This window comes from Scatophagus argus, chromosome 23 (assembly GCF_020382885.2).
Source record: "Scatophagus argus isolate fScaArg1 chromosome 23, fScaArg1.pri, whole genome shotgun sequence".
In the NCBI taxonomy this organism is placed as follows: Eukaryota; Metazoa; Chordata; class Actinopteri; family Scatophagidae; genus Scatophagus; species Scatophagus argus.
In genome coordinates, this window is record NC_058515.1 from 1,572,108 (window position 1) to 1,599,155 (window position 27,048).

The 27,048-nt window shown below is 40.1% G+C and overlaps 1 protein-coding gene across 4 annotated transcripts; it reads left to right on the plus strand.

Annotated features, from left to right (window-relative positions):
- The first annotated feature begins 61 nt into the window (after positions 1 to 61).
- On the plus strand, positions 62 to 26,861 carry mtm1 (myotubularin 1). 4 transcript variants are annotated; one of them, XM_046381325.1, is made up of 16 exons: positions 62 to 171; positions 7,668 to 7,743; positions 8,687 to 8,759; positions 10,177 to 10,271; positions 12,924 to 13,040; positions 14,118 to 14,219; positions 15,109 to 15,192; positions 15,320 to 15,469; positions 16,397 to 16,582; positions 17,537 to 17,719; positions 17,807 to 17,962; positions 18,069 to 18,116; positions 18,293 to 18,385; positions 19,324 to 19,437; positions 19,562 to 19,738; positions 20,776 to 26,861. In XM_046381325.1, the coding sequence occupies exons 2-16, from the start codon at positions 7,693 to 7,695 to the stop codon at positions 20,968 to 20,970; spliced, it is 1,824 nt and encodes a 607-aa protein (XP_046237281.1). In that variant the 5' UTR covers positions 62 to 171; positions 7,668 to 7,692; the 3' UTR covers positions 20,971 to 26,861. The 4 variants fall into 4 exon arrangements, with proteins under 4 accessions (XP_046237281.1, XP_046237282.1, XP_046237283.1 ...); XM_046381326.1 differs by having other exon boundaries at positions 20,779 to 26,861; XM_046381327.1 differs by having other exon boundaries at positions 12,924 to 13,034.
- Positions 26,862 to 27,048: the final 187 nt, after the last annotated feature.

Here is a 27,048-nt window from a genome sequence, read left to right on the forward strand (position 1 = left end):
GAAGAGGACAATCGACTTGAAAACTACATTTCCCTGCATTCCTAGCGAGCTCCAATTTGACAACTAGCCAATCCGCGCCATGACAGCACGGCACGTGACGTAGAGTAAGTTCCTGCTGTGGCTTGAGGGAAACAGATCGACATTCAGCCACGGGAGAATCGCACTTTGCGGGTAAGTTAAGAAATTCGACGACACCTAGGCCACCTGAGTCCATATCATGTGTTCTTCGGAGGGATTTGCCCGAAGTCTCTGTGCCCTGTGGCTCTGAAATAGCCTGGGTTTCGGGTGGAACAACTGTCGTACTGGCTAGGCCTCCGCTATTTCCTGGTGCAACTCCACAGCTGTGCCTATTGGAATGGTTCAAGTTGGGAAAGTTAAGTTTATGGGGTTTTGGAGGAGCTTTGTTCTTCTTCACTCCACTTTTTACTCTTCTGTGTGTTCAAAATTTCCCATCGATACTATGATGCCTAATGCATTGTCGCCCGTGAAAAGGATTGAAAAGCCAGCTTGTAGCTATGTAACGTTAGTCATATCTAGGCGTTGGGTATTCAAACCGCAAACTGCTCCTAAGGCCACACACACACCAATCCGACATCAAGGAACTGGTAATGACGACGGCCGAGTGTTGCGTCGCCTCATGTCCCCTTTGTCAGGGCCAAAACTGGCACTTGAATACACTGCAAAGACTACAACCAGTGATGAAATGGTACTTAGGTTCTGTGCCTGCAGAGAGTAAAAACTGTCTATGCCAGCAGGTGGCAGTAGTCTAAGGTAATTTAAGGTCTTCAGTTGCTTCACGAAAAGTTGCTTATTTTCCTCACTTATGTTTCTCATTTCTTGCACCGATTTCCTTAGCTGAACAGCAAGTGTGAATGATCTCTCTCACTGACAGGCTCTGTTGCATTGCAAACCAGGCTGATGGTTGGCTGTTGGTGAACGAATGTGGCCCTAGTTTTTGTGGTGTGTCCCCACACTGTTTGCACTTGTTGTCCCCAGTTGTCATGTTGGATTGGTGGCAGAACCTGTTGGTCCAATATGGACTCTCTGCATCCATCCATAGACAATATTTACATCCATATTAACACTCTGTTCTTGCACTATTTTTCTACTTATTTGCACCTTATTTATTTTATTCTATTTTTATAAGTATTATCTTATTATTATTTATCTCGACATCAGCTCTCCCCTGACTGAACATTCCCCGTCTCTGCCATATTTTCTGTACAACATCCATTGCACATCAGGGATCCCTCCTCTGTTGCTCATCCTGAGGTTTCTCCCATTTTTTTCCCTGTTAAAGGTTTCTTCTGGGAGTTTTTCCTTAGTTGATGTGAGGATCTAAGGGCAGAGGATGTTGCTATGATGTTATGTAAAGCCCTTTGAGACAAACTGCGTGTAAAAATGGGCTATACAAATAGGTTGTCTTGTCTTTTACATACTTAAATGTAGATTTGGAATAACACTCCAAGGCTGTTACAATTTCGTTGTATTCCTTGTTCAATGACATTAAAGGCTTCTGATTCAGATTTTTCGAACACAGAATACCGGTACCCGCCAGTGTGGAGAGCTGTTTCCTCTCATGCAAGCGCAGAACGTATGCACTAGTTTGTCATCGGCTGTAGTCTTTGCGGTGTGTTCGAGGACACATTTAAGAACCCAGACACAGGCAACATGAGGTGATGGAACAGTACGCCTTTATCACTACCAGTTCTTATACCTAAAAACCTTACATTGTGAGCCTGTGCTTGCAGTGCTGCCTGTTTGGCTTACTACACCAGCTTCTGTATGTGGAGCTGGAGCCAGATCAGTACATCAGTATAGCAAATATGGCTGCATATCAGCATATTTTTAGCAGCATGGATCTACTCTATCTATGTACAGTACAGTACAGAACAGAACAGTGTTTGATTTAATTAGGAGTCTTTTTATATTTTTTTTATATTACTTTTAGTCTTAGATTGTATTTTAATATTCTGTGATGGTTTGTTTTCATATAATTCCTACGGTTAAATCTAAAGACAAATATTTGCATCATTTTTGCATCTAAGATTTTTGTGGAATTTTTTTCTGGTATTTTTGATTCGTAAGTCTTCCGAGGCAACGTCTGTCATCATATTTGATGTGCAGTTTCCATGGTTACAGGTCTTCTCTTTTTTCTTTTTTTTTTTTTAAAGATGCTTAAAGATGTTTAATTAAGTATGAATCACTTTTTCTGTGTGTAAATACAGATGTCCTTCCCAAACTTTGGTGGTTTGCTTAGAGCCTTTTACTTTGGGTGGTTCTTGCATACTGGTCATCATTATAGCTACCTGTGTTCTTCCATGCAGAGCAGCTGTTCACCTGCAAACTGCTCACCTGCTCACTGTCTGGCTTTAGTTTGAAAGGAACAGCTCAAGATTGGATGAAATATTTAACATCTATTGGAAGCTAGGTGGCAGCTGACTTTAATCATTACTCGTCCCAACAGAGAGACTGTAAGAAAGAAACTAGCTAACATGAAAGTAACAATACAATAGACTGAAAGTAATATTACTGTGATAATGCTATGTTAAATGATAACATAATGTCAGTATGCTGGCCTGCATGTATTTGTGGTATTTTTCCTTTCCAAAAGCTCATAAGGTATGCTGCAAAAACAGTAAAACAGTCAATTCATTTGTACATTTGTCTGTTGTTCACATTATCATTTAGTTTTTTTTTTCTTATTATTAAACCATCCCCACCTGATATAAGCCTGGAGGGGATCATAGTTTTGATTGTGTGTATGTGCATGTGTTTGTGTGTTTAGCTTTCTACTGCTTATCTTACGTTCTGCTGGACCCGTCAGCCTAGTGTGTTGTGCATATATATGACTGCATGCTCAAGGATCTCTCGTGTTTGTTGTGATTGACAATTATTGAAATTTTTTTGGAAAATGGCATTTTACATCCTTGGTGTATTGGAATGTGCATTGTGTCCTCTTCATTATTCTGTCATGCATACACACTGGACACACAGCCTGTCCTGCACTCCTTGTTCCTCTCACATGGCTGCAGACACACCTGGTGGAGAACTACACACTACAGAGTATGCTCTAATAATTTAATTTTTTTTGTCTTGTGTTTAGACCATAAGTTTTTGACGATCGTATTAACGCTGGTACAGATCTTAAATCTCCAACATATCTTAAAGGTCAGTAAGAAAAAGCGTCTCCATTACAGAGTTTGTCCTCCAGAGAGCACTGACAAGTTATGAATTGACAAGACATGTTGTTGTTGTTGGACAGGGTTTCCATCATATTGCCAGGCTGGCCTAAGTTGACGTTTTGCCAGGTCTAAGCATGAAGGAATTTTCTTTTAATGTAGCTATTTTAAGATGTTTTTTTAAACTACGGTGGGGTGTCTTGGTTGTAAAAACTAGATTTGGAGCTGCGTGATTATGACCAAAAAGATTATCACGATTCTTTTGACAAATATTGACATTACAGCTAGTCATTGATTTTAGGAACAATTTCAACTTTCACATTTAACTAAGCACAGCTTTCACCTCCGTGTGCTACATTCCTGTTAATCTACAAATCTAGGAATCAAAATAAGACTTAAAATAATCCCAGAGGTCGTCTTTATTTGCATGGTAGTGCAAGAGTTAACACTGTTGCCTTTCGGCAAGAAGGATTCTTGGTTCAAACTCCGGCTTGTGTGGAACTTTCATGCTATCTCTGTGTCTGCCATCTGCCGTCCATAGCCAGATATTATTAATATATTGCTGCACACAGTGGCACTTTTTATTCCATTTCATTCATTTATAGCAAATTCTATACCTGTGTGTAATTACAGTTAATACTTCCTACCATGCCCTCAGTCACAGTCATCTAGCTTGGAATTGTGTAACATTGTCCTTACTGAATACTTGAACTGTGAATCCAAAGTTCTTGTGTCGGGGGGTTCTGGTACTTTCATCCGAGTAACTCAGGATTTTTGATCTTCATGGTACATTTTAGGTCTTTTATTATCATCCTCCACTTTCAGAATAGAAGAGTTGAAAATGTGGAGGACTGGCTTTGCAAAGTGGAAACACTGACATATTCCTCAGTGAAAAGTGCATCAGTGAAATTGGTCACAGGACCAGGGGTCATTCAGTGCCGACTCACTCGGAATTCGGAACTCCTTCCAGTTACTTTTCCAGCTCCAAAGCTATATTTAGCACTAGATTTCTCCTGCAGAACAAAATAACTAATATAGATTAGATAGAACTGTATCAGTTTTACACAGAATCAAAATTTGATTGCATGAAAGTGTAAACAAATTGAGATATTAAATTTTGAAAAAAAAATTTAGAAACAAAAATGTAATTTGATTATAACTTTGTCTAATAGCTGTTCACTTGAATACACAGAAAGGTATAAGATAAGATAATCCTTTATTAGTCCCATTACTGGGAAATTACAGATATAGAATAGGTATAGAATGGCTTAGAGAGATTTGTTGATACCCTCCAGAACATCACCGTCCTGCCGTGTTGGGATGCGTCTTGGGCCTTTCTTCCAGGGGAAAGGAAATGAGCAACAGCCCTTTGCTGCTTTAGATTCAAGATTCAAAGCCTTTATTGTCATATGCACAGTAAGGAAGCAGGTTTCCCTGTACAGTGAATGTTTAAGTTATATTTAAAAAAAAAAATAGAATAATTTAACAAAATAGGCAAAGTGCATGCAAAAATAAACATAAAAATATAAAATATAAACTGAATAAGAAGGTAAAGTAAAGCTATATGCATACATACACTTGAGTACTCATTATCACGATCTGCCTCGAACTCCACCTTGTGGGTCACTCCATATTCAGTGCATGTTCTAGAAGCTTCAGCTCCCTTTGTGCCTCTGCTAGCTCCTTTTTACACTTCCAGCCACACGAGAAACTGCTCTGCTTTTGCAGGGGCAGTTCTGAATCTCATTAAATATTTATTTTAATTTACAACATGTCCTTCTGCACATATGTTGCTAAAATGAGACTGTGGCCAAAGCACTGGAGGTCTCATCCGGTTATTTAAAGAAGCTGCGTTCATAACATTTGATCTGTTGTCTGTTTCTCCTTCTGTCCTGGCAACTGACTCTCCTTGGGGATATTATGGGGGAAATGACATTTGCAAACAACTACTCTTTATTGTGAAATCCCCGTCAATATAATGAATTATCAAGCTCGTGTACAACCCTGCTGTTCTGCTTTGTACCTCGGTGGTAGTCGCAGAGCACTTGACATCTGTGACATCTCTCTCTCTGTTTCCCCTCCACACTTTGCATTCAGCGACTTGGTGATTCATGCTGGAGGAGGAGGGAGATTCAGTGAGGTAAAGATAGTTCATCTTTTTAGCAAGTCGGGAAACCTTGGCTAAGTAGCCAAACTGTCAGCCACTCGGATAGCTCCTTTGTGACATTTAGGGATAATATCAAGGTGGGAACGTAAAGCCAAATAGTCTTCATTAGTCCAGCCGTGGGTCGACCAGCAAGTTGGACCCATGGCTCAGATGAGCTGGATGATCACTGATAAATTTACTTAAAACAGTAGTAAACACAGAGTCTTAGGCTGGCTGGCAGTTCAGCTTTATCAGAGGCCTTTTGTCTAAACATTCAAATTTTCATAAAGTTGATGTGCTCTTCAACCAGCCAATCACATTGTTAAAAAAAGGGTTGATTTGCTATAGTAAATTTTCTAAATGTTCAGCTTGGTTATGCAAGACAGGTTATGATTGGTGACAAGTTAGCACTGAGACTAACCACCATTGTGGACCAGTTTGCTTTCGCTTGAATTTAAAGAAGACAAAAAGAAAAAACATGTCTCTACAATGGACAGTATTTTTACCAACTGGCCCAACGACTTTTCTTGGGGAAACCCTGCACGTCTTGTCCTGCACCTTAGCTTGTTGAACGACAAATAGTTGCCAACTTATTTTCTTTCAGTCTCCTAATGAACTGATCAGCTAATAGTTGCAGCTCTACTCTTCAGCACCACTAACAACAGACTGCACCCATGGCGTGTAGGCTACAGGTTAACTGTGTACTTAGTTTCTCGTTTCACATGTTGTAACATCAGCCAGCTGCTGTCGGTCACAGACAGTGAGGTGTCCCCTCCACATGGCTGAGGACAAAAGGAGCATATTTATTACTTCTTTTCCTCCCTTTCAGTTAGAAAGAAAACAATTAGAAATAGATTAATGCAGTTTCATTATTTTTGCCAAAAAAATGACTGATCTCAGTTTTCACTTGAAGTGCCAATTTTATTGAGGTTATATACTGAGCCCTCGGTACTACAGTGGTAATTCTCATTTTCCATGAGATCCCAAAAGCAGTGTTTAAGAACAGTGTTTTATGTCTATGTGCCTGAAGTCAGTTTATAATTATTTATCATTTTGAATTTATAGTTTATAATTCTCTAGCCATTATCAAATAACAAGAAAGGGTACACTTAATTGTCATATTTAATCTATCTGGTTTGTTTTCAAACTTATGCCAAACTGTATAACACATTGTTGGGTTTTCACCCACATCCTTTCATGTGACACAACTACAACTCCAGGATAACTGAAATAATAGCTTGTGTGCGTCACCTCATGAGTATCTTTACCTGCTGCCATTTTCCATGGCGTGCTGTGCATACTGTGAAACTACAAATGAGAGATGAGAAAGAAGTGGGATGGTTCACTCTTAACATCCTTCCATCATCACCTCCAGGAAAAACAATATGTTTACACATTTTTAAATCCATACAATTATGCATTCGCACCTGGAAGCTGACCAGTACACCCACTTACTAGATTTGGCCACTAAGCACTGGGTGGTTGTAGTTAAGGTCCTTGCCCCCCTCCCCCCACTTATCCTCTCAGTGCAGGGAACTGATCCAGTGACGTTGTGGTCATAAGCTCACTTCTCTAACCCTGCTCCCACAGGCTTTCACAGAATGAAGAAGCATTCATTGCTTTCAGTTTCATCTACTTGAAGCAGTGCAGTGCTCACTCCGACCTAGTAGGAAGCCCTAAATGCAGTTGCCATGCACTGTATGCTCCACCACGAGGCCCTCAGTGTGAAAACAATGAACGAGCTTACTCAGGTGCTATGGAACATTATTCAAGTAGTGATTTTCATCACTGTTCACTCTATGTAATGAGATGGGCACCCGTTTTGAAGGGTTGCTGCATCACTCCAACGTGCACTGGCTGTCATGTGTATGAGCTGCGGTAGGAGGTTGCTGTGTTCCTCTTATCTAAACGGTATCAGCTGGCAGACCATTTTACAAATGCAGCCTGGATTTACAAACTCGCAAACATTTTCCAGCATCTAAATGTGCTGAATTAAAGAAGTCAGGGTTACAGAAATGCTCTACCTGATCACCTTCAGGGATATTTCAGTGACTATTTCCCTGACCTTGAGAACGCTGATCTGAAATGATTTAAAAATCAAATTACATTTACTGTAATATTGTCAGTAGGTTTTGGTTTTTTAAAGACCCCATCCAAAAATACTATTTGGGGAGCCTTGGCATGGAAAAGTTTGGGAACCCCTGAGCTGGGGCTTACAGCATAGTCAGATTACTGACAAAAAAAATAAATAGATAAAGAGCCTAGCTTTAGAGTACGACTTTGCTGCTGAGAGATTTTTGCATGACACTGCTAACAGTTGCTTTTTCTCTCCATTTCAGCTTGTGGAAGCCCCCTCCCTGAGCGATGGCCTCACCAGTCTCAGTCTACAACTCCTTGGACACACACATCTCAAGTGTATGTGTGGATTTATATTTATATACATGTTTATATTCATCTCTTGTCTGTTAATGATCTTATGGAAATTAATCTCTCATTCTTTTACCATAGTTTGTTTAATCCGGCATTTGAGACATAACATGGCATTGTGGAATGAGAATCGAGGAAATATTAATTGAGATGTACCCAATATCTCAAGAATGTCTTCAGGGAATTTCTTCAAATTTGGAACAAATGTCCACTTGGACTCGAGAATGAATTTCTGATCACTGTGACCTCTCAAAAGTATTAGTAGCTTTGAATCTTAATGTCTTAATTTTAAATCATTATGATGTAGAGCAGTCAGAAGGTTTCCCCAGTCCGAACTAACCGGATGGAGGGGATAAATCGACAGGTGTTTGCAACAAGGTTGTTTTCTGGTTAAGTCACTTTATTAAGTATTTAAAAATCGTATTTACAAGATTGCAAACATCCAAACAAGATGTAAACATCCATCTTCATCTGCTTATGTGGGGTCGAGTCACAGTAGCAGCGGGCTGAGAGAATTCCGAGCGTCGCCTTCCTTCTCAATGTTTTCCAGCTCTTTCTGAGTAACCCCAAGGTGTTTCCTGGCAAGATGGTATATTGTGCTCCCTCCAGCTAGTTCTGGGTCTACATCAGGATCTCCTCCCAGTTGGACATGCCAGGAAAACCTCCAGAGGGAGCCGCTGTGGAGAGATCCTAATCACATGCTTGACCTACCTTGGCTCGTTCCTTTTGATGCAAAGGAGCAGTGGCTCTACTCCTTTGTGACCTTTGTTTATTTAAATGAATTTATTACATATCTTCTTGATAACGTAGTGTTCGCTGAATTGAACTGAACCTCATCAGTGCTCCAAACAAATAAATAAATACATGTTGTTCTTATTCATTCTGTTATTTTGATTTTATGCCTTGCTGTGTTTTGTGTGTCTGTTTGCAGACCTCCAGAGAGTCTCTGAAGATGGAGTTGTTAGCTGATGTGTCTCTTCTGCCTGGGGAGGAAAGAATTATAGGTGAGTTTATGTAGTCCCTTCAGTCACATGTCACATCATTTCTTTACTCTGTTTTAAAGAAATGTGTTTTGCTACACTATTAGTCTGTCTCCCAGGTGAATCTCTGTCAAGCGAACTTCTTGTGTAGTTTTGGAAATAGTGCTCCTTTATATCAGGATCTTAAAGCAAACACTTATGGCTCAATGTAGATGGTCCAGAAGTTGTTACAAGGGTCCCTGTTGAGTGGACGCTGGCGCGGCTTGCTGCTGCTATTCACCAGTAACCTTTACAATGTTTTGTGTTCTGTGTAATTATACTCAAGTCAGAGCTAATCACTTCATTTATCTTATAATTATAGTGGATTGAGTTGTTACTCCTGTGCGTTTGTGTGTGAGCGGGCTAATGTTAGCCTACCTGCCTGTCACACCACCTGGCTTCACAGTGTGGGCCAGCAAGATCTGCATCTGTTCAAGCACTAGCCTGGACTATTCCTGTCGCTCTTCTTCTGAAATACGCCAGTCCTGTTGGACACTTTTTTAAAAGGCCAACTAAAATAACATGGTTAAAGGACGTTAGTTATTGGAACCATTTCTTGACGAACTATTCATTAACCCACTTGAACATGCTACAGATGTTAATCCTTTAGCTTTTGTGGTCTTGGTATGTGTTTTTTGAACTTTAAGACAAGTCACACTAACTGTTTCTTATTTCATCTGGTCTCGTTTTGCCACAATGGTAATATAAGACATTATTGAACACTGGTGCCATGGAGACATTTGTCTGTGTTTTTTTTTTTAAACCTGCTGTTGTCTCATGAGGATCTTCTCCTAGTCAGTTTGTGTGGAAGATAAGATAATAAGATAAGCCTTGTTATAATCCTCTATGCTTCTGAGACAATATACCAAAGACATAAGAGTGACTCTTCCTGCAATCATACAACCTTTGATTTATATGTAACACTGAACACTTACAGTAGATGGTAATTTTACCCCACCTTTGCTGCACAGCTCTCTACTCATTTTCTGCTTCCTCTTTGCTGCATGTGTGGTGATTTCTTCCCTTAAATTGCTCACTGCTTACAAACAGTACAATCATATAGATGTCTGAGCAAGTGTACTAATGGGGCATCTGTGGCCTAGAGGTTGGAGAAGTGGCTGGAGTGATTAATCAACACTCTCCCCCTCCATTAGTATTGCCTGAGGTGCCTTTGAGCAAGGTAGCTACCCCCCTCCCCCCCCAACTGCTCCCTGGGTGCCTGACATGTTAGCCAACTGCTCATGTTTGTTTCACTGCCTTTTTAATGTGTGTGTTCAATCATTGATGGGTTAAATGCAGAGAAGAATTTCAGTGTATGTAAAACTAAATATACTGGCAATAAAGTTTGAAGTCAAAGTTAATGTGAAAAGAGGATAAAACAATGTTTGTTTTCTGTTTTCAGATAAGGACATCATCTACATCTGTCCATTCAACGGAGCTGTCAAAGGCAAAGTGTTGATCACCAACTACAGACTCTACTTCAAGAGCTCAGAGGCAGTAAGTCCATTAAGTTCGGGCAGTGTCAGCCAGTACCTCATGTCTCGATGTGTGAGTGTCTCTGTATATATGTATATACTGTGTGAGACTGATGGTAGTCATCAGTCTACCAGCAATGAAGTTGAGTAACATAGACCTAAGCACCAGGCAGGCAGGACTGATATTACAGGGGTAGATGCAGAATAAAATAGTCACTGTGCTCCTCAGTAATTTAAACTCCCGTTCCATGTGACATTTTAAACTTCAGGAAAGTGCAGGATAGTACAGGAAATACAGTGCATTTGCTTTGCATTTGTTACAGTCTCATTCCAAAATGGATTAAATGAAATTTCTCCCTCATAATTCTACACAAAACTGGGGCTGTAATCAGCCGAAGAAATTCTTGGTCGACTAAAGCCCTCAGATTTCAACTAAAAATGAAAGACTAGAAAGACTAGTACTCTATTTGCTTTATATTAAATCATTTTTGACCTAATTATTTTGCACTGAAATTAATTAAACATTCGAGTCTGTCTGCTCTGACAGCGTTTTGCATCACGTGCATCTGTGCAATATTATAGCCTTTGATTTCTGAAAATGTAATAATAATAATATTAATAACTGACAGACACTATCATTTCGCTCTGTGACTCACCATAGGAGCTCAGCTTCGCGGCTGAGACACAAATAATAAGAAGAAGAGGAATCAACTTTATTAGCAGTATATATATTTTTACATACACATACTGAATTTGACTTCTGCATTTGACCCATCCTTAGTTGAACACACACATGCAACACCCGGCAAATTACATGCAGTGAAACACACACAGGAGCAGTGGGCAGCATCAAGCGCCCGGGGAGCATATTGGGGGGTTAAGTGCCTTGCTTTTCTTAAAACTTTTACGAGTGCAGAAACGAAATAAAGTGCATAACTGAAAAATAAAGTATAGACTCAAAACAAATAGCCTACAAACAGTGAGCTGTTTAATTTGTATTTATTTGAAAGAAGTCAATTCGTTGACCTAAAAATTCTATGAATACAGATTTTAAAAGCCGTCTCTGCTGGAATCCCCATTTTGGGTGATAAATTCTGTATGTCAGGGAGCCTGCAACATGGTGTGAAATGACAAACCCATCATAATGACAATTTTAGAAATAAGCTGGGAGAAAATTAAAAAATGGCGAGAGTAGGATAACAAAGAAGCATGTAGAGATCTCCAAATGTCTGTAAAGGTCTAATTCTTGAATGAACTGATTATTTTTCTTTTTTTTTTGTTTTAAATTTTTATATTGAGGAGTTGGAAGCAGTGACAGTTTTACAAAGCAGAGAATATTGGTTCCCACTTTTTTGTCCTAAAGTAGACAAAATGGCAACAAAACATGCCAAGACTCTTACAACAGTGAGGACAGTGTCCCTGCACATAGACCTAAACGCAACATAAGTACAACCAAAATGGCTTGCATACAGATCATACACAATGCATTTACAATAATTATGAATTAAATAAAAAATGTAGTAAAACAAAAAAATTACAAAAAAAGGATTAGTCAGAGGGAAGAGTCAATAGAGAATTAAAATAGTTTATGAAAGACCCCTATCTTTGAAAAAACTTTGCAGAGCTGCCTAGGAATGAAAAATTGATCTTTTCTAGCTTGAAAAGACATAACATGGCTGAGCCATTAGGAGGCAAAAGGAGCTTTAGATTTCTTTAGTAAGAAACACCGTCTTGCCAAAAGAGTAGTGAAAGCTGATGTATTGGATCGTGAGGAGCCATTTTAACAATGTGTTATCTTTTGTTACTTTTAACTCTGCTTACATTTAGTGATGGCTTTGCTCTAGTTCTAGTCATGCTATTCTTAGAGGTAGTATGTTTGGCTGACATATCTGGGTAGAATCTGATTACTTATGCTTGTACATCACCTTTCCTTTTGCCTCAGCTGTCGGTGAGCCTTCTTAGTTGACGGTTTGGTGTGGATATGCTCCATTTCCAGGCAGCAAATTTTCAAAAAAAAAGCACAAATGTCTTGTCTGTTCTTTCTTGGCTAATCCCACGATTCAGTGATTATTTCTATTATGTGACCATCCCAGAGAGACAAGTTCACAAGCAGTACTCCAACATGAAGCAGTATGACAATCCACAAAGAGAGCTTAAAAAATAGCCATGTCCACTGTGCCGGTCTTTTAGTCGTGAATGTTATCCTTTATTGTATTCCACAGTACAGTGAGTCATTATTTTTAGTGTGTAGCAGATGATGATAATGGCAGTGATACCTACTTAATGATTGCGACTGTGTAAAGATAGGAGAGATGTTGATTATGTGATCAGCATGCCTGGCCACCATGCACTTTATTATTTTACTCTTCTTGTTTATTATATGGTGATATTCTACTGCTTCTTGTAATTTTTACATGATGTTGCTGTTGTGGCTAAGAACACTGAAGGCTAGACAAAAATGACCAGTGTATTTGGACCTTCCTGTAAAATCTGTTGCCCCCTAGAGCCAAAAAAAAAACCCATTAAAGTTGATGTCTCTTTTATGCAAATGCAAGGGAATAAAGAAAACATTTTGGGCAGAATGTTTAAAGCTTTTTTTCACATTGTAGTGCCTGTTGACATGTCTACTTATTATGTGTGTCATATTTTGTATGTTTGTATGTATTTGCTGTAGGATGTGGCGGTGATGCTGGACATTCCTCTGGGTGCCATCAGTCGAGTGGAGAAGATGGGTGGGGCATCAAGCAGAGGAGAAAACTCCTACGGTCTGGATATCACCTGCAAGGTGCATGTGCGTTTGTGTGTTTGAGAGAGAGAGAGATACACCATCAGGAGTGTCATGGCCTGCTAACTTAACAGCTTACACTCCACTGGGTACCTCTGATTTGTATTTGTCAACAAACAGAAGTTCAGTGTTACTTCCCAATGCTAAATGTGTGTATTCAAACTGATAAACACCATACTATAATGAATTTTAGCCCAATACATTAAAACAGAACTCATTTTCAAGGTGTTTACAACTGTTCGGACGGAGTGATAATGCGTATGTGGAAAAACATTGTCTGAAAAAGTTTTAAAATGAGTCAGTGTAGGAAGGGGCTAAGACCACAGGCGTTATTACCTGCTACCTGCAGACGTTGAAGTGTGGCTGTTGAACTGCACAGTCTGACAAGGTTAATTGCTCTTATACTGCAGTATAATACGTATCGGTGCCAAGTTCGGTTTAAAACAGCTTGCTTAAAACAGACTCTTATCAAAGGTGTCAGTCACTGCCCATAATATGAATAATGGAGTCATACTTCTCACAGTACCTATGTTCCCTGAAGGCGACGTGATAGAGGAAGATCCTCAGCCTTCTTTGTTTTGCTGTCACTCATGATTCCACGCCCCTCTAAGCTGATGCCCCGCCCCCTAGCCAGATCCAGGAGTTTGAAACAAAAAAGACAAAGTGAACAAAAGATCTGAAAGCGAAAAAAAAGATGTGAAACCCAACTGTCAAAAAAGAAAGGGAATCTGAAAACACTGAAAAAAAAATGAGACTTCAGATAAAAAAAAAAAAGTAAATTTATTCAAAAGAATTTCAGAGTTTGAGTACAATGTTGTATTTTCCAAATTTCAACTTTCAAGGTCAAATATATTTTAATTTAATTATTGAGACTTTTGGCCCCGATTTAGGCCCATAATTTTTATTTGATTATAAAACTCATCCAAAAATCATGGCAAATAGCACCATGGGTACAGCAATTGTGCATATTTTCATAAGGAAGTGCTTCTCTGGTGTGGAATGTTATCATACATGCATGAATCCTGTGTGTGTGTGTGTGTGTGTTGTGATGGTAAAGTGGCTGACTTTCTCTGTCCTCCTCAGGACATGAGAAACTTGAGGTTTGCCTTAAAGCAGGAAGGTCACAGCAGAAGAGATATCTTTGAGCTCCTCTTCAGACATGCCTTCCCCCTCTCACATGGTCTGGTAAGACAACCTCTAACTTCTGCTGCCATCTACTGACTAACTGATGGGTTTTGGGAGACCTTACTCTTTGCTGGGCCAACAGGGCGATCTATTTAAAAGATGATTCAGATGTAGCCTCATTTTCTTGGACAGTTTGCTCCGCATACCCTGATGCTAATAAAAGTTGAGATGCTGTGTAATATGAAAATAAAGACAGAATTCGCTCATTTGCAAACAAATGTTATTTACCAACAACTTTTGGAAGTTTTCCTCATCCAGTATATTACCGTCCTTAATGAATCATTTGTTTTGAACCTTGTTGCCTGTGACAGACTGAGCTTTTTGAGGAGCACCACAGCTCCATCTGCAGAGCTAATATTTTTGCATGATAAAATTGTGCCAGAGCAAACCTTACCAAAGCTACTTTTATTTGTCTGGTAATGGCCATTGGAGACAATGAAAACTCTATTTATTCTGCTAACTCCCTCTGGGATTAAATGTGCCACAACCAAACAAGCTGCATTATGATGCTACTTGAATAATCAGCATGAAAGATGAACAGTGGGTCCGTGATTAAAAAGTCAATGCTACAAGCCTGTTGTTTAGAGAAAAAAAAACGTAAAGAAAGGAGTTAATCTCGACTCCCAAAGGAGTATTTAGTAAGAGCTTAAAATATTATTGGATGCTCTGCTAACAGTAAGTGGACCTAATAGAACATTCAGCAGATTCAGGGTCTGGGCCTCAGTGTGGCAACAAAGCATCTTATTAGTTTTTATTGTGCATAAGTTGGGTATTTAATCAATTAGTCAATAGAAAACTGTTGACTCACTGGTTTGTGTGTTCCCTGTGCTACTATTGTAATACTGTTGTAGTCTGTAAATAAAATACTCTGTCTCTCCCTCCCATCTAGCAACTGTTTGCATATGTGACTCAGGAGAAGTATGAGGAGAACGGCTGGAATATCTACAAACCCATGGAAGAGTTCAGACGGCAGGTAAGGAGGAACAGGATGGGTGCACTTTACCGTCAGCTTACACGAGGCAATTGAAGTGACAGCAGTGCAGGAAGGGAGTTGTCTGTCTCCACTTTAAATAACTGATGATCATCACTGTCTTTTGTAGGGCTTACCTAACAACAAATGGCGTATTACATTTATCAATAAGAACTATGAACTGTGTGACACCTACCCCACTGTGCTGGCTGTACCCTTTAAAAGTAAAGAGGAGGACCTCAGAAGAGTGGCTGCATTCAGGTCAAGAGGACGCATACCGGTGAGTCCAAAACTAACTTATGTAAAACTGAACTGCACGATGCATGAGTATAGCAGACTGGGAAGCTCATCATACCTTTGAAGATTGAGCCAGATGGGATGAAAGTATCCGGGAAGCAGAGGAACTTGAAACAGAAAAGGCCCTTTTCATGTCATATCATTGAAATCTGAAGGGTCGCGACGCCCACACGGTGATCGCTTTTGATCATCAACATCTGCATAGCGCATTTGCCAAATTTGAAGCCGGTTGGATTCAATTTCTAGGATGAGTTTGATCAAATACGGTATTATGGAACTGGCAAAAAAAAGTACACCAAAATTGCACCTTTGAGCCAAAATGGCACACTCTCTGTTGAGTTTATTGTACTGCTCTGAGAGACTTTTTTGTGTGTCCTGATGTGTTTAACAAGCCTACCATATTTCATAAGGGTCAGTGAAACAGGGCCAAGACGCTGTTTTCACCGATTTTTAAGGCAACACCATTTCGTCGTTTTGCTACGTCCATTATGGACATCCATAAAATCTAACAGACCTGATGGGTGGGAGCTGATAAGGTCTTCACACCCTCAGTACTCGGGCCCTAAAACTGAAGGTCCACATTCTATGATGTGCATAATGTTCTATGGCGTGGAGAAATAAGATATCTGACTTTGGATACAGTTCGTTGTTGGTTTTGTTGGAATAAAACACCAGTCACATTAGAGCTGAAATACAAGAGTTAGTTTAATTTGCCCTGAAACATGTTATTGTCACTTAAAATTCATATCACATAGGAATAAGTTTGCCCTGATGTGTTGTACTGGGAAGATGTCTTTTTTGTATTTCTGTTTTCATTCAGTATTGTGACAGCGCTCACTCTGGAAGGACTTTGTTACATAGCATACAGTGCTAACTGACTGTAAAAGTTTCTTCTGACTTTGTGCCTTAGGTTCTGTCATGGATCCACAGAGAGAACCAGGCAGTGATTGTTCGCTGCAGCCAGCCTCTGGTTGGTATGTCTGGTAAAAGAAACAAGGACGATGAGCGCTACCTGGATCTGATCAGGGAAGCAAACGAAACCACCAAGCTCACCATCTATGATGCTCGGCCCAATGTCAACGCTGTGGCCAATAAGGTCAGGGGGGAAAGGACATAATCTCAGGACTCAGCAGCTTTCTCAGTATTTCTTTTTTTCAATCAGGGAAGATTAAAGATGATTCAGGCTGCCTTTTTGTGGAGAGGGTTTAACAAGTGCGGTTTGCAGTGACTTTGGAAAAATGCCTGACAATAGTGAGTCATCGACAGGTTTCAGCACATCCATTTCCAAGCAACTGAAAAAAAAAAATGAAAAAGCTGGTTAGCACGATGACTACACAGCAGGTGGATGAATCAAGATTGGACATTGTATCCTCCAAGGTTTCAGTATTGAAAGCATTAAGCATTGACAGTATAGCCAAATTGTTTCCGTGTGGTTGCAGCACTGGTCTGTTTCCACTGTGTCAAATCTTCTGTGTTGAAGGATTAGTTTATTACATATGATCAATGTGAATGACATCACACATCAGAAAAATCATTTCCCAACCAAAAAGCCTGTATAAATGAAGAGGGGGGAGCTGGCCTTTGGTGTGAGAATGTGATGTGATGTGAGAAATACCTGATGGGAGTAAATACGAGTAAAGCTGCTGAACCAGAACGCATCCTTGGTTGTGTCCTATAAACATGCACCAATCAGCTAGTTGATGTTACTGCTGCCATTTTCAGTGTATCACTGTAACAGAGCTTAGCTCTGTTGTGAAGTGTGCGGTTGACACCACCATTGTCTAACAGATTACATTATTTCCATTGTTGGGAGAAAATCAGCAGTCTTGAAGAGGTTCACAGAAAACAACGTGTTGTTCAATGTCAGTAAAATTAAGGAGCTGATTGTTGCTTTTAGATTCAGATTTAGGCTCCTGGGAATCGATCACACAGATGTGCTTTGTTGTGTATGTTCATAGTTCATGTTATATTAACGAAAGCACACTTCCTGTTACTGTTTAAGAACCAAAGTTGTATTTTTTTTTTGTCTGAACATCTTTGCTATCCCCAGGCCACAGGAGGAGGCTACGAGGGTGATGAGTACCAAAATGCAGAGCTCATCTTCTTGGACATTCAGAATATCCATGTCATGAGGGAATCCCTGAAGAAACTCAAAGACATTGTCTACCCCAATGTGGAGGAATCTCATTGGCTGTCCAGTCTAGAGTCTACACACTGGCTAGAACATATTAAGGTATGAAAAAAGATTCCCAGCGTCCGTGCACATGTGAATGTCATTATTATTATTTTTATTTGATTGGTGTTGTTTTTGTGTCTGTAGCTGGTGTTGTCAGGAGCCATTCAAGTGGCAGACAAGGTCTCCAGTGGAAATTCAGTGGTGGTTCACTGCAGTGACGGCTGGGACAGAACCGCTCAGCTCAGCTCTCTGGCCATGCTGATGCTGGACAGTCACTACCGCACCCTCAGAGGATTCCAGGTCGCTAACAAGCAGGCACAAACGAGATTATGAAAGGCTTGTCTACGCCAAAGGAAAAGTCAAGATTAATTTAAGATGTAATGAATATTCTTTTGTGTTGTTTCAGGTGCTGATTGAGAAGGAATGGATCAGCTTCGGACACAAGTTTGCCTCAGTAAATGACGTTTTTTACATTTGCTGTCTTTAGGATGATCTATCTCAGCTTTGCATGTTTTTGATATGAGTACATATTCAATGCCGTATATTTTTACCGAAACAAATCATGGCTCAGTTGGATGATAAAACACAGATTACCTTCCTGTGAATCATTTGATGTGTGTGTATGTATAGAGGATAGGTCACGGTGACAAGAACCATGCGGATCAGGACAGATCACCCATCTTTGTTCAGTTCATCGACTGTGTGTGGCAGATGACTAAACAGGTATGTTCAGCCAAGAACTACACTTATCACCTTTTCATAAATTTCTTTAAATCTTTACTACATGCATGATGTGAATTGGAGCAGACATGAATCGAAAATTGCAACTGAAACTGCTTACATCTAAGTCTGGATTAGTAATCAGGTCATGATTTCTGTAAAGAGACACTGCTGTTGAGTTTTTCAGTTTTTTTTTTTACGTAGTCATTTATTTATTTATTGGGGAGATTGAGCATCAGAGGCAAAGTGAATAGCACTCAAATATTTTTTAATAGGAAAATATAAGCAGTCCTACAAAAGAGGAGCGTGAGATTGACAGGCAGATCATCACAGATCGGTGCAGCGACAGCAGTAATGCGGTCGTTGTATTGGTCCGTCGTGGTAAAGAGGGAGCTGAGCCATAAGGTGAAGGTCTCAATTTACCAGTCAATCTACGTTCCTACCCTCACCTACGGTCGTAAACTTTGGGTCATGACCGAAAGAACGAGATCTCGGATACAAGTGGCTGAAATGAGCTTCCTCCGCAGGGTGGCGGGGTGCTCCCTTAGGGATAGGGTGAGGAGCTCTGTCACCCGGGAGGAGCTCGGAGTAGAGCTGCTGCTCCTCCACATTGAGAGGAGTCAGTTGGGGTGGCTCGGGCACCTGTTTCGGATGCCCCGTGGGCGCCTTCCTGGGGAGGTGTTCAGGGCATGCCCCACTGGGAGGAGACCCCGAGGAAGACCCAGGACACGCTGGAGGGACTATGTCACTCGGCTGGCCTGGGAACGCCTTGGGGTCCACCCAGAAGAGCTGGAGGAAGTATCTGGGGAGAGGGAAGTCTGGGCATCCCTGCTCAAGCTGCTGCCCCCGCGACCCGCTCCCGGATGAAGATGGATAGACAAAAGAGTTTCTTGATCAGAGATATGAGGTAACTGAAGGCATCTCATCTCCTCATCTTTCAGTTTCCTACGGCCTTTGAGTTTAATGAGCGCCTCCTGCTGACCATCCTGGATCATCTGTACAGCTGTCGCTTCGGGACTTTCCTCTACAACTGTGAGAGTGCGCGAGACCAGCATGTAAGCCTCGACATAAAACACACTGCCTGCTCTGAATTGACCTACAATATGCATGCAGGCATGTTTTGCCTTTGCAGTATGTTTCAGCTTCAGATGCCTCATAGTCACTCTTTCTTTTGTTCAGGAGGTGAGGTCGAAGACGGTGTCTCTCTGGTCTCTGGTCAACAGCAAGATGGACATTTATTTAAATCCCTTCTACACCCCGGAGTCTGGCATGGTCCTTTACCCTGTCGCCAGCATGCGCCACCTAGAGCTGTGGGTAACATACTACATCCGCTGGAACCCACGTATACGACAACAGGTAGGACTGACAGTGTGTTCATTGTAACGTACTGCGACCTTGGTTGCAAACTCCCATGAACCCGAGACCTTCAGGTGCCTAGAAGCCAGCTTGTTGTTCATCATATGGGTTGTTGAAATGTGACCCGTTGGCATATGGGTTTTGCTGTATGTGGTGAAGTACAAAAAGCCGATTCACCAACCTCGAGGCCACGGCTGCCCCCGAAGGATCTGGTTTTCAGAGGCAGGACTTAAAAAGCATGATTTATGACATCACAGATAGTTTGAAAGCCAATTCTTGTCCAGTTTTCAGCATACACAAGTGTGGTGTGATGAAGCCTCCAGAACTGAGAATGGACTTGACAATGAATGAAGAGGCATCTTGTGTTTGTGTTTTTTTTTTTTGTTCTTCAATGTGATAATTCTCCTTTTCTCCTGTGGGGAAAAAAAATGTCAGACTCACATTAGAGAATTTTTAAATATGCCTTAATGCATACAGGTGGAGGGAATTCTAAATGTTGCTCTTTATTTTAGGTTTCTTTGGGTTTTTTTGTATTTTTTTTTACCTCATCTTTGTGGAATAAATTTGCCAAACCAAGGACACATGGTTGATTATTACACAGCTATAATTTTGTCTAATTTATATAATGATTTCACAATTTAAATGAATTAAGCCGGAATCACAAATTAGTTACCGTGCCAGAAGCATTTCAGTTTCTAAACTCGAAAAGTTGAAATGTATGAGACAAGACACCCTCACTCTAATCTACTCATCATAGCCTGCAATATCTAACAACATTCTTCTTTCTCTCTCATCATTTAGTGATGGACTACCCATTTTTATTTGATCTTTGTCTTTCACTTTTCATTTAGTAAAACGCACTAAATTGCACATCCCCTACCAAACAGCATTTTCTAATGGCAAATGTGTATACACAAGTGGCATACAGGATACCATGCTAGTTGCTATTATTGGTATATTCTAGCTGATATTATTGGCTGCACCAGTAGCTGTGTATTTGTTTGTAACGTGTGTGTGTGTGTGACTGTGTGTTCCAGCAGCAGAGTCCTGTTGAGCAGCGCTACAAGGAACTGTTGGCCCTCAGAGACGAGTACTTGAAGAAGCTGGAGGAGCTCCAGCGGTCTGACTCCTCCCCTTCCTCCCGACTGGCTAACAGCCCCACCCCCAACGCCTCTTCCTCCACCTCTTCCACACCTTCACAGCAATACACACACCTACAAACTCCCCTCTGAGGGCTGGTCACACACACACACACACACACAAACACACACACACACACACACACGTGCACCTACTCAGATATACTTGCTGACTTGCACTTATGTTGTCTTCACTTTGATTTTTGTCAGTTTCACACACACGCAGGGAATTATTTAGTATTGTGCAGTCATAACTGTTGATAACAAAGAATGCTAATAAGATTTAGATTTGATGGTTAATTCTAACACCATAGAGGGGACAATGGTGATTTATGCAATATGTCACAGTACAGCCTTGTCAAATGACTTTCCTACACAGACACTCATCGTACAGTGAAGCCTTAAAGACATTCAGTGACTTTCAGTCCAAGGGCTTGAACACAAAAAAAACAGTGGATGTATGTAGGCGACGAGCCAGCAGAGCAGAGCTGACGTCATGTTTTCGAAAACATGAAACTGATTGCCACAGAACCACATACGTAGACTAGATTAAGGGTAAACTGAGTACAAATGACTATACTACTGTTTGAGTGAGAAACATTTGTCATAACTCAAGGCCTGCTTGATAAAGATCCTGAGGAGCAGTAAAGAAACTGCATCAAACTAACATAAGAATAGATGTTAAAATCTATAAAGGGAGTGTAAAGAGAGAAAACTCATAGGCTGTTCCACAGATTGCCCAGATACAAAACATTTCCTTGGAATTGTAACACATTTCAGTTGGATTGCAGGATGCTACTACGTAATGTTAGGCCCTCATTCAGACAGAATCAGGCTTTGGCAGTGTGGAAGCCAACACTGGGATGGGATGGTACTATCAGTCGGTCTGTTAAACTCCACTGGGATAGCACCCGGTTTCCAGCTCTCGGCTTGGCAGCATCAACTCTTCCAGAGAGGCCTTCTCCTCTCTGCAACATGTTTGCAGGGTAGTCCCCCCCCCCGGCTCGGTTTTCCTGGGAGCGCAATATTGTTTGAGGCAAGAAAGCATCACAATAGAAACTTGAACCACGTTGTGAACGGCTTTAATAACAATACTGTTAACCAGTGGCTCGGATCTCTCAGTTATGTGATTGGTCACCACAGGGTAACTTCAGGTTGTTTCTTTCGACTTTTCACTTTCACTTTTCTTTATTTTATTTTTCATTTTTGCAACAATGTCTGATTTGGTCTGAATGACGCTTAGATCTGGTTTTTTTGTCCGCCCAGCTCCTGCTTTTTTTCCCCACCACACAACCTTTGTTGTCTCGTGTATGATCAAGATGTCGAACAGTTCTCACTTTTCGCGCTTCTGCCTACCTGCTGCCTTGCTGCTAAGTGTTGCCCTAATCCTTCTGAGGAACAGATTAGAACTGCTGCAGAACTGATGCAGCATATATTTGGAGGCTGGGAGGTTCAATAGTGGATTTTTGCTCTTCGCACGTTTTGTTATCAGCTTGGTTCACCTAAGCTGTCTTTTTACCAGGGCTGAGAGCAAAAACAATTCTAGCCAAGAAGCAGAGTTTGTTGAGAATTAATCAGTAATTTAACTGTACGGATTCAGCTTTGATACAGTTTGAAATATATTTTAGGAGCTTAAGATAACATATGGAAATTAAGGGATGCCTGCCCCTGATTCTCGGGTTGTTTTTTTTCTATGTTCTCACTAAACACAGACCCCGATGGACAAACCAGGCAGGTCCATGATAGTCTTACCATGTCAAGATGTTTGTAACCAGCATTTAGATACAGTAAGCAGAAATAAACACTTTTTGTAAATTAGACTCATGGAAAACCACAATGTACATGTACCTTTTTGGACAGGTGTTGGTGGTGTTTGCCCCCCCCTTTTGTATAGAAAACTGGATGCTCCTGTTTTTACCCTATTGAACTCTCTCAAAACAAACATCAGCATTGAAATTGGTGCATGTTATCAACTAATAGGAATGATTTAGAAAGCTATAATAAAACGGTTACGTTGAAAATTGAGTCATTTTCGCATAGAGAACAGATGGAACATTCTTAATGAAAAAAATGAAACATTATGTGCCAAACTTATTCCGTATCCTGATTTTAAAAAGTATGGGACTTGACTAAAAAGTTGAAAAAAACAAAAAAAAACAAACAAAATCTGTATAGTAATCTTAACTCAAAGTCTGCTGACTTGCATTTTGTGTTTGAAAGCTCCGGGCAAAACCAGGGGTTTGCTATTATCGGCTTTCATCAGGTTCATCTCAGTGCTTTCAGTACAGAGTTATGTCTGACACCAGTCCAGTCTGCCTTGCGTACTGTATCCCACAGCACTAACTGGGTACTTATTTAGCCAGTACAGATTTGTTTTCTCTCTCTGTCTCTCTCCTTAGAACATTCTGACTTTTAAGAAAATTTAAGTTGAAAAAAAATCAGAGTCAAAAGATTTATTATTTTCTTCTATGATTTGTTTTGTCACTGACTCAGATGGCCTTCCAAACCCCCCCCCCCCAGCAGGAATGCATCAAACCCGACCTGTCCAAAAAGCACATGCTTGAGTCGTTGTCTCTTTGGGATTTGGTGCTGTCACGGAGCTGGTGTCTACAGAGCAGTTGTGTCTGCACAGCTACAATAACTTTGACAAAGTCAAACTCAGGACATCACATGGACAACAGTGTATGTGTGTGTGTGTGTATAAAAGAGGAATGTTGGAAACTGAATCAGATTTTTCTATCATGACAAGAAATTATGAGAAATAGCGTGATGATAAGAGGATTTTGCTGCTAACTTGAAAGATTCCCATTTTGGTTAGTTTTTCTAAAAAAGAAAAAAGGCTTTTGCGAGCTCACAGAGAGAAATAATAGCCAGCATGCTGCTAAAATGTCTGTCTCAATATCTTTCAGTCTGTCAAAATGATACCAGCATGATGGCAGACTGCTTATTACAATCGCTCATGAGTTGAAGTTCTTGGCCACCATTTTTGTTTATTTCCCTTGCAAGGTACAGCTGGACTGCTGTACCGAAACTAGGATTAATGAGTAATCTCCAGTAGTCATGAACACTTTACTCCAACACTGACCACTTAATAAATATCTGGGGCTTGATTATTGGACTAAGTCAGGATTTGAGTCTAATATTTACCAACCTTCTGCTAGCACATCATAATCTGTTCAGGAGAAATGTAATAACATGTCAAGTTTTGGCAGTGCATTGAGGTCCATGACTGAAAATAAGAATAATACCAATCAGTAACTATTAACTATTGGTAGGAGTTCATCTTTAACACTGCAACATTGCAGTGCTCTGCTTTCATACCTGAGGGAAACTGCTCAGACTACTTAGTTTAAGTTAATACAGGGTAGATACACATGGAAGTCTAAATGGACCATCACTGTAAATTAAGTTTCTGTGGAACTGTATGTGGAATATTTTATAAAACCTCTCTCACAAATTAATATTTTGTTACAGTTATTTTGCGCTCTCCTACTGGAGCACTTCTATTGCCAGTGGATTGATACCAAATACCAAAAACTAGATACCAAAAAATTTACATTTCGGGTTTCAATTTCAATTTACTTATATAGCACCTTATACAATCAAAATTGTCTCTAGATGCTTTACAGAGACCCAGAGCCTGAACCCCAAGCAAGCAGACAGTGGCAAGGAAAAACTCCCTTTTAACAGGAAGAAACCTGGAGCAGGACCCGGCTTACATCAGCATTTTCCAAGTTCATTTAATCTGAACATTTGATTTTTCATCAATTACATAAGCGTTTTTCAGTATAGGAAATATTCCACCTGGGCAGAGCATTTTGAAATAAGAGGGATTGTCCCCAAAGTAAATATACAGTTGCAGTGATCTAACCTACTTCAGAAATGATCTTTTCAGCAGACAAAGCAGTTGATCGAGCAGTTTCCTTAGCGTGGTGAATTTATAGGTGCAGGAAAACGTTTTCAGGTTGACTGTAATAATCTGTCCTCAGTGTTGTGCAACACGCAGGCCAGTTAGTTCTTAGTTAATGAAGACTGAGAAAAGCCAGCTGAGACACCAGTGTATTTTTTTCATGTTCACCTCAGTCGGGTTTTCAACAACATTGATGCAGCAATTCATTGGGATGATGAATTCTATTCAGTGTGACAGTTTCAATTGTGAGTGTGCTGCAATAAGTCATTTTGTGAAGTGTGTCGTGTTTCATGTCCAGATTTGTGCCTTGATTCTTGTGAGAATTACCTTCACCTCTTCAGAAATATATACTCTGGCTGTCCAGGGTCATGTTTGAGACTGACTGCTCTGTAGTTGAGGGTCCAAAGGATCAAAAAAAAAAAAGCCTTGTGTTATTTGGTTTGGATACCATGATGCTGTTTATAGACCCACGCTTGTTTGATGTGGAAGGAAATGGGTGGTCATTGCAGGTATTCCACGGTAACTACAGAGCACAGAAGACAGAGCAGTTTATCCCGAGGTATATTTCCTGTGGTAAAGGAAGCCTCCGTTTATTCCCCCAAATTCTACACTGTGTTAATCAGTAGCAGATCACATAGTAGCAAGAAAAACTACAGAATGAAATTTATTGGCCCTTGTTAAAAACTACTGTAACTTTATAAAATCGGCAACAATTCAACATTCACACACGCTTAAAACGCTCTTGTGATTGGCGGACTGATGGACGCAAGTGTCTCTGTCACTTTTTCTGTGAACAACTTAGTCCAAAACTATGACTCTGTTGCAAGAGAGACTATTTTAAAACATGCTCTGTTATCTCCGTGCTTTTTCGATCTCCCTCCTTCTCCACAATGGCCTGTTTTTTTTGTTGTTGTTGTTTTTTTTAATCTTCCTTCTAGTGTGGACGTGCAGAATTATTATATTCTCTGGCACAGTCGAACAGCATTTCATATGAACTTTTTGAGTGTAACCTTAATCCTTCCCAGCCTCCCATACAAATTTATTTCCAAGCATTGGACAGCAGATGTTGCTGAAATTTTTTCTGAACAAAAACAAAAAGTCAAAGTCTTATCTGTGACCACAGCAGACAGTCAGAATGAAATCTCATCATTTCATGGCGTTTTCAAGAGAGAAAGGGACTTGGGCCGCATGCAAGTATGGCATATATCAAACATGACTCATAACCATGTGTGGGTGGGTTCATATGGGCAGACTTGGAAGTGCATGCAGATCCCTGTTTTCACAGAGAGATTAATTAACAGTAATTATTTTACTTCCTAAATGAAAGGTTTGATCTTACTGAGGAGGCTTGTGGCTTAAACAAACAGACAGAAAATATGTGGCAGCGAGGAAAAAAAAAAAGTGTGCATTGGTTGGGTGGTTGTGTTTTTAGGGAAAAACAGATGATCTATTTTTTGTTTGTTTTTTAAGGTTTTCTTTTGTACAAGCACCATAATGTAATTACCTCAATCAAAACCTATTTTACTGCCGAAAGTTCTATTATTGTAAAATACAGTTATTTTATGTAGTGCAGAATCTTACAGTTTTATAAAAAGGAAAGTATTGTTGGTATAAATTGTGAATTTATGCTCCATTGGTTATGATTTTTTTTTTTGTTTTATTTTGAGGGCATTTTTGGGGTTTGTACTTGCTAACCCAGGATGAAAAGACAGGATTCTGGATTCTGTTCACTTGTCACAAACCTTGACATCTTCCTCTCAGTTCTCTGCTGAATCTTTAGCTTTTAGATGTTGGCTGTGTGGTGATGAATCTGAGAAATACTCTGTCGATGTTGATTTCAGTTTGACTTTATCATTAATGTAGGGAACTTGGTGTTAGAGGGTTTTGTGTCATAATATAGCCTGCTTTTTAATAGATACACATAAAATGTGTTTCATCTTTTTGGTATCAACAAGGGAAGGTGAAATCCAAATACATTTCAGTTATATTTCTTTTAGTCGTATTATATCCTCTCCATGGTTTGTTGGATGGTTCCTGCTATGTAAATATTACTGATTAAATTAATTTAAGGATTTCTGACTGGCTCAATTTCTGACTGTGTTGTTTATTCAATTATGTAAGATTTTTGTGTTTATCTTACTTTTTAAGCTGGTCATTTACATTATACCATGACTACAGACCTTTACATTTGTCAGTCATCTCGTACTAGCCCTGATCTGTGTTGGTCCCAACCTCTGTGCTCGAAATGCAGTTAAACTAAT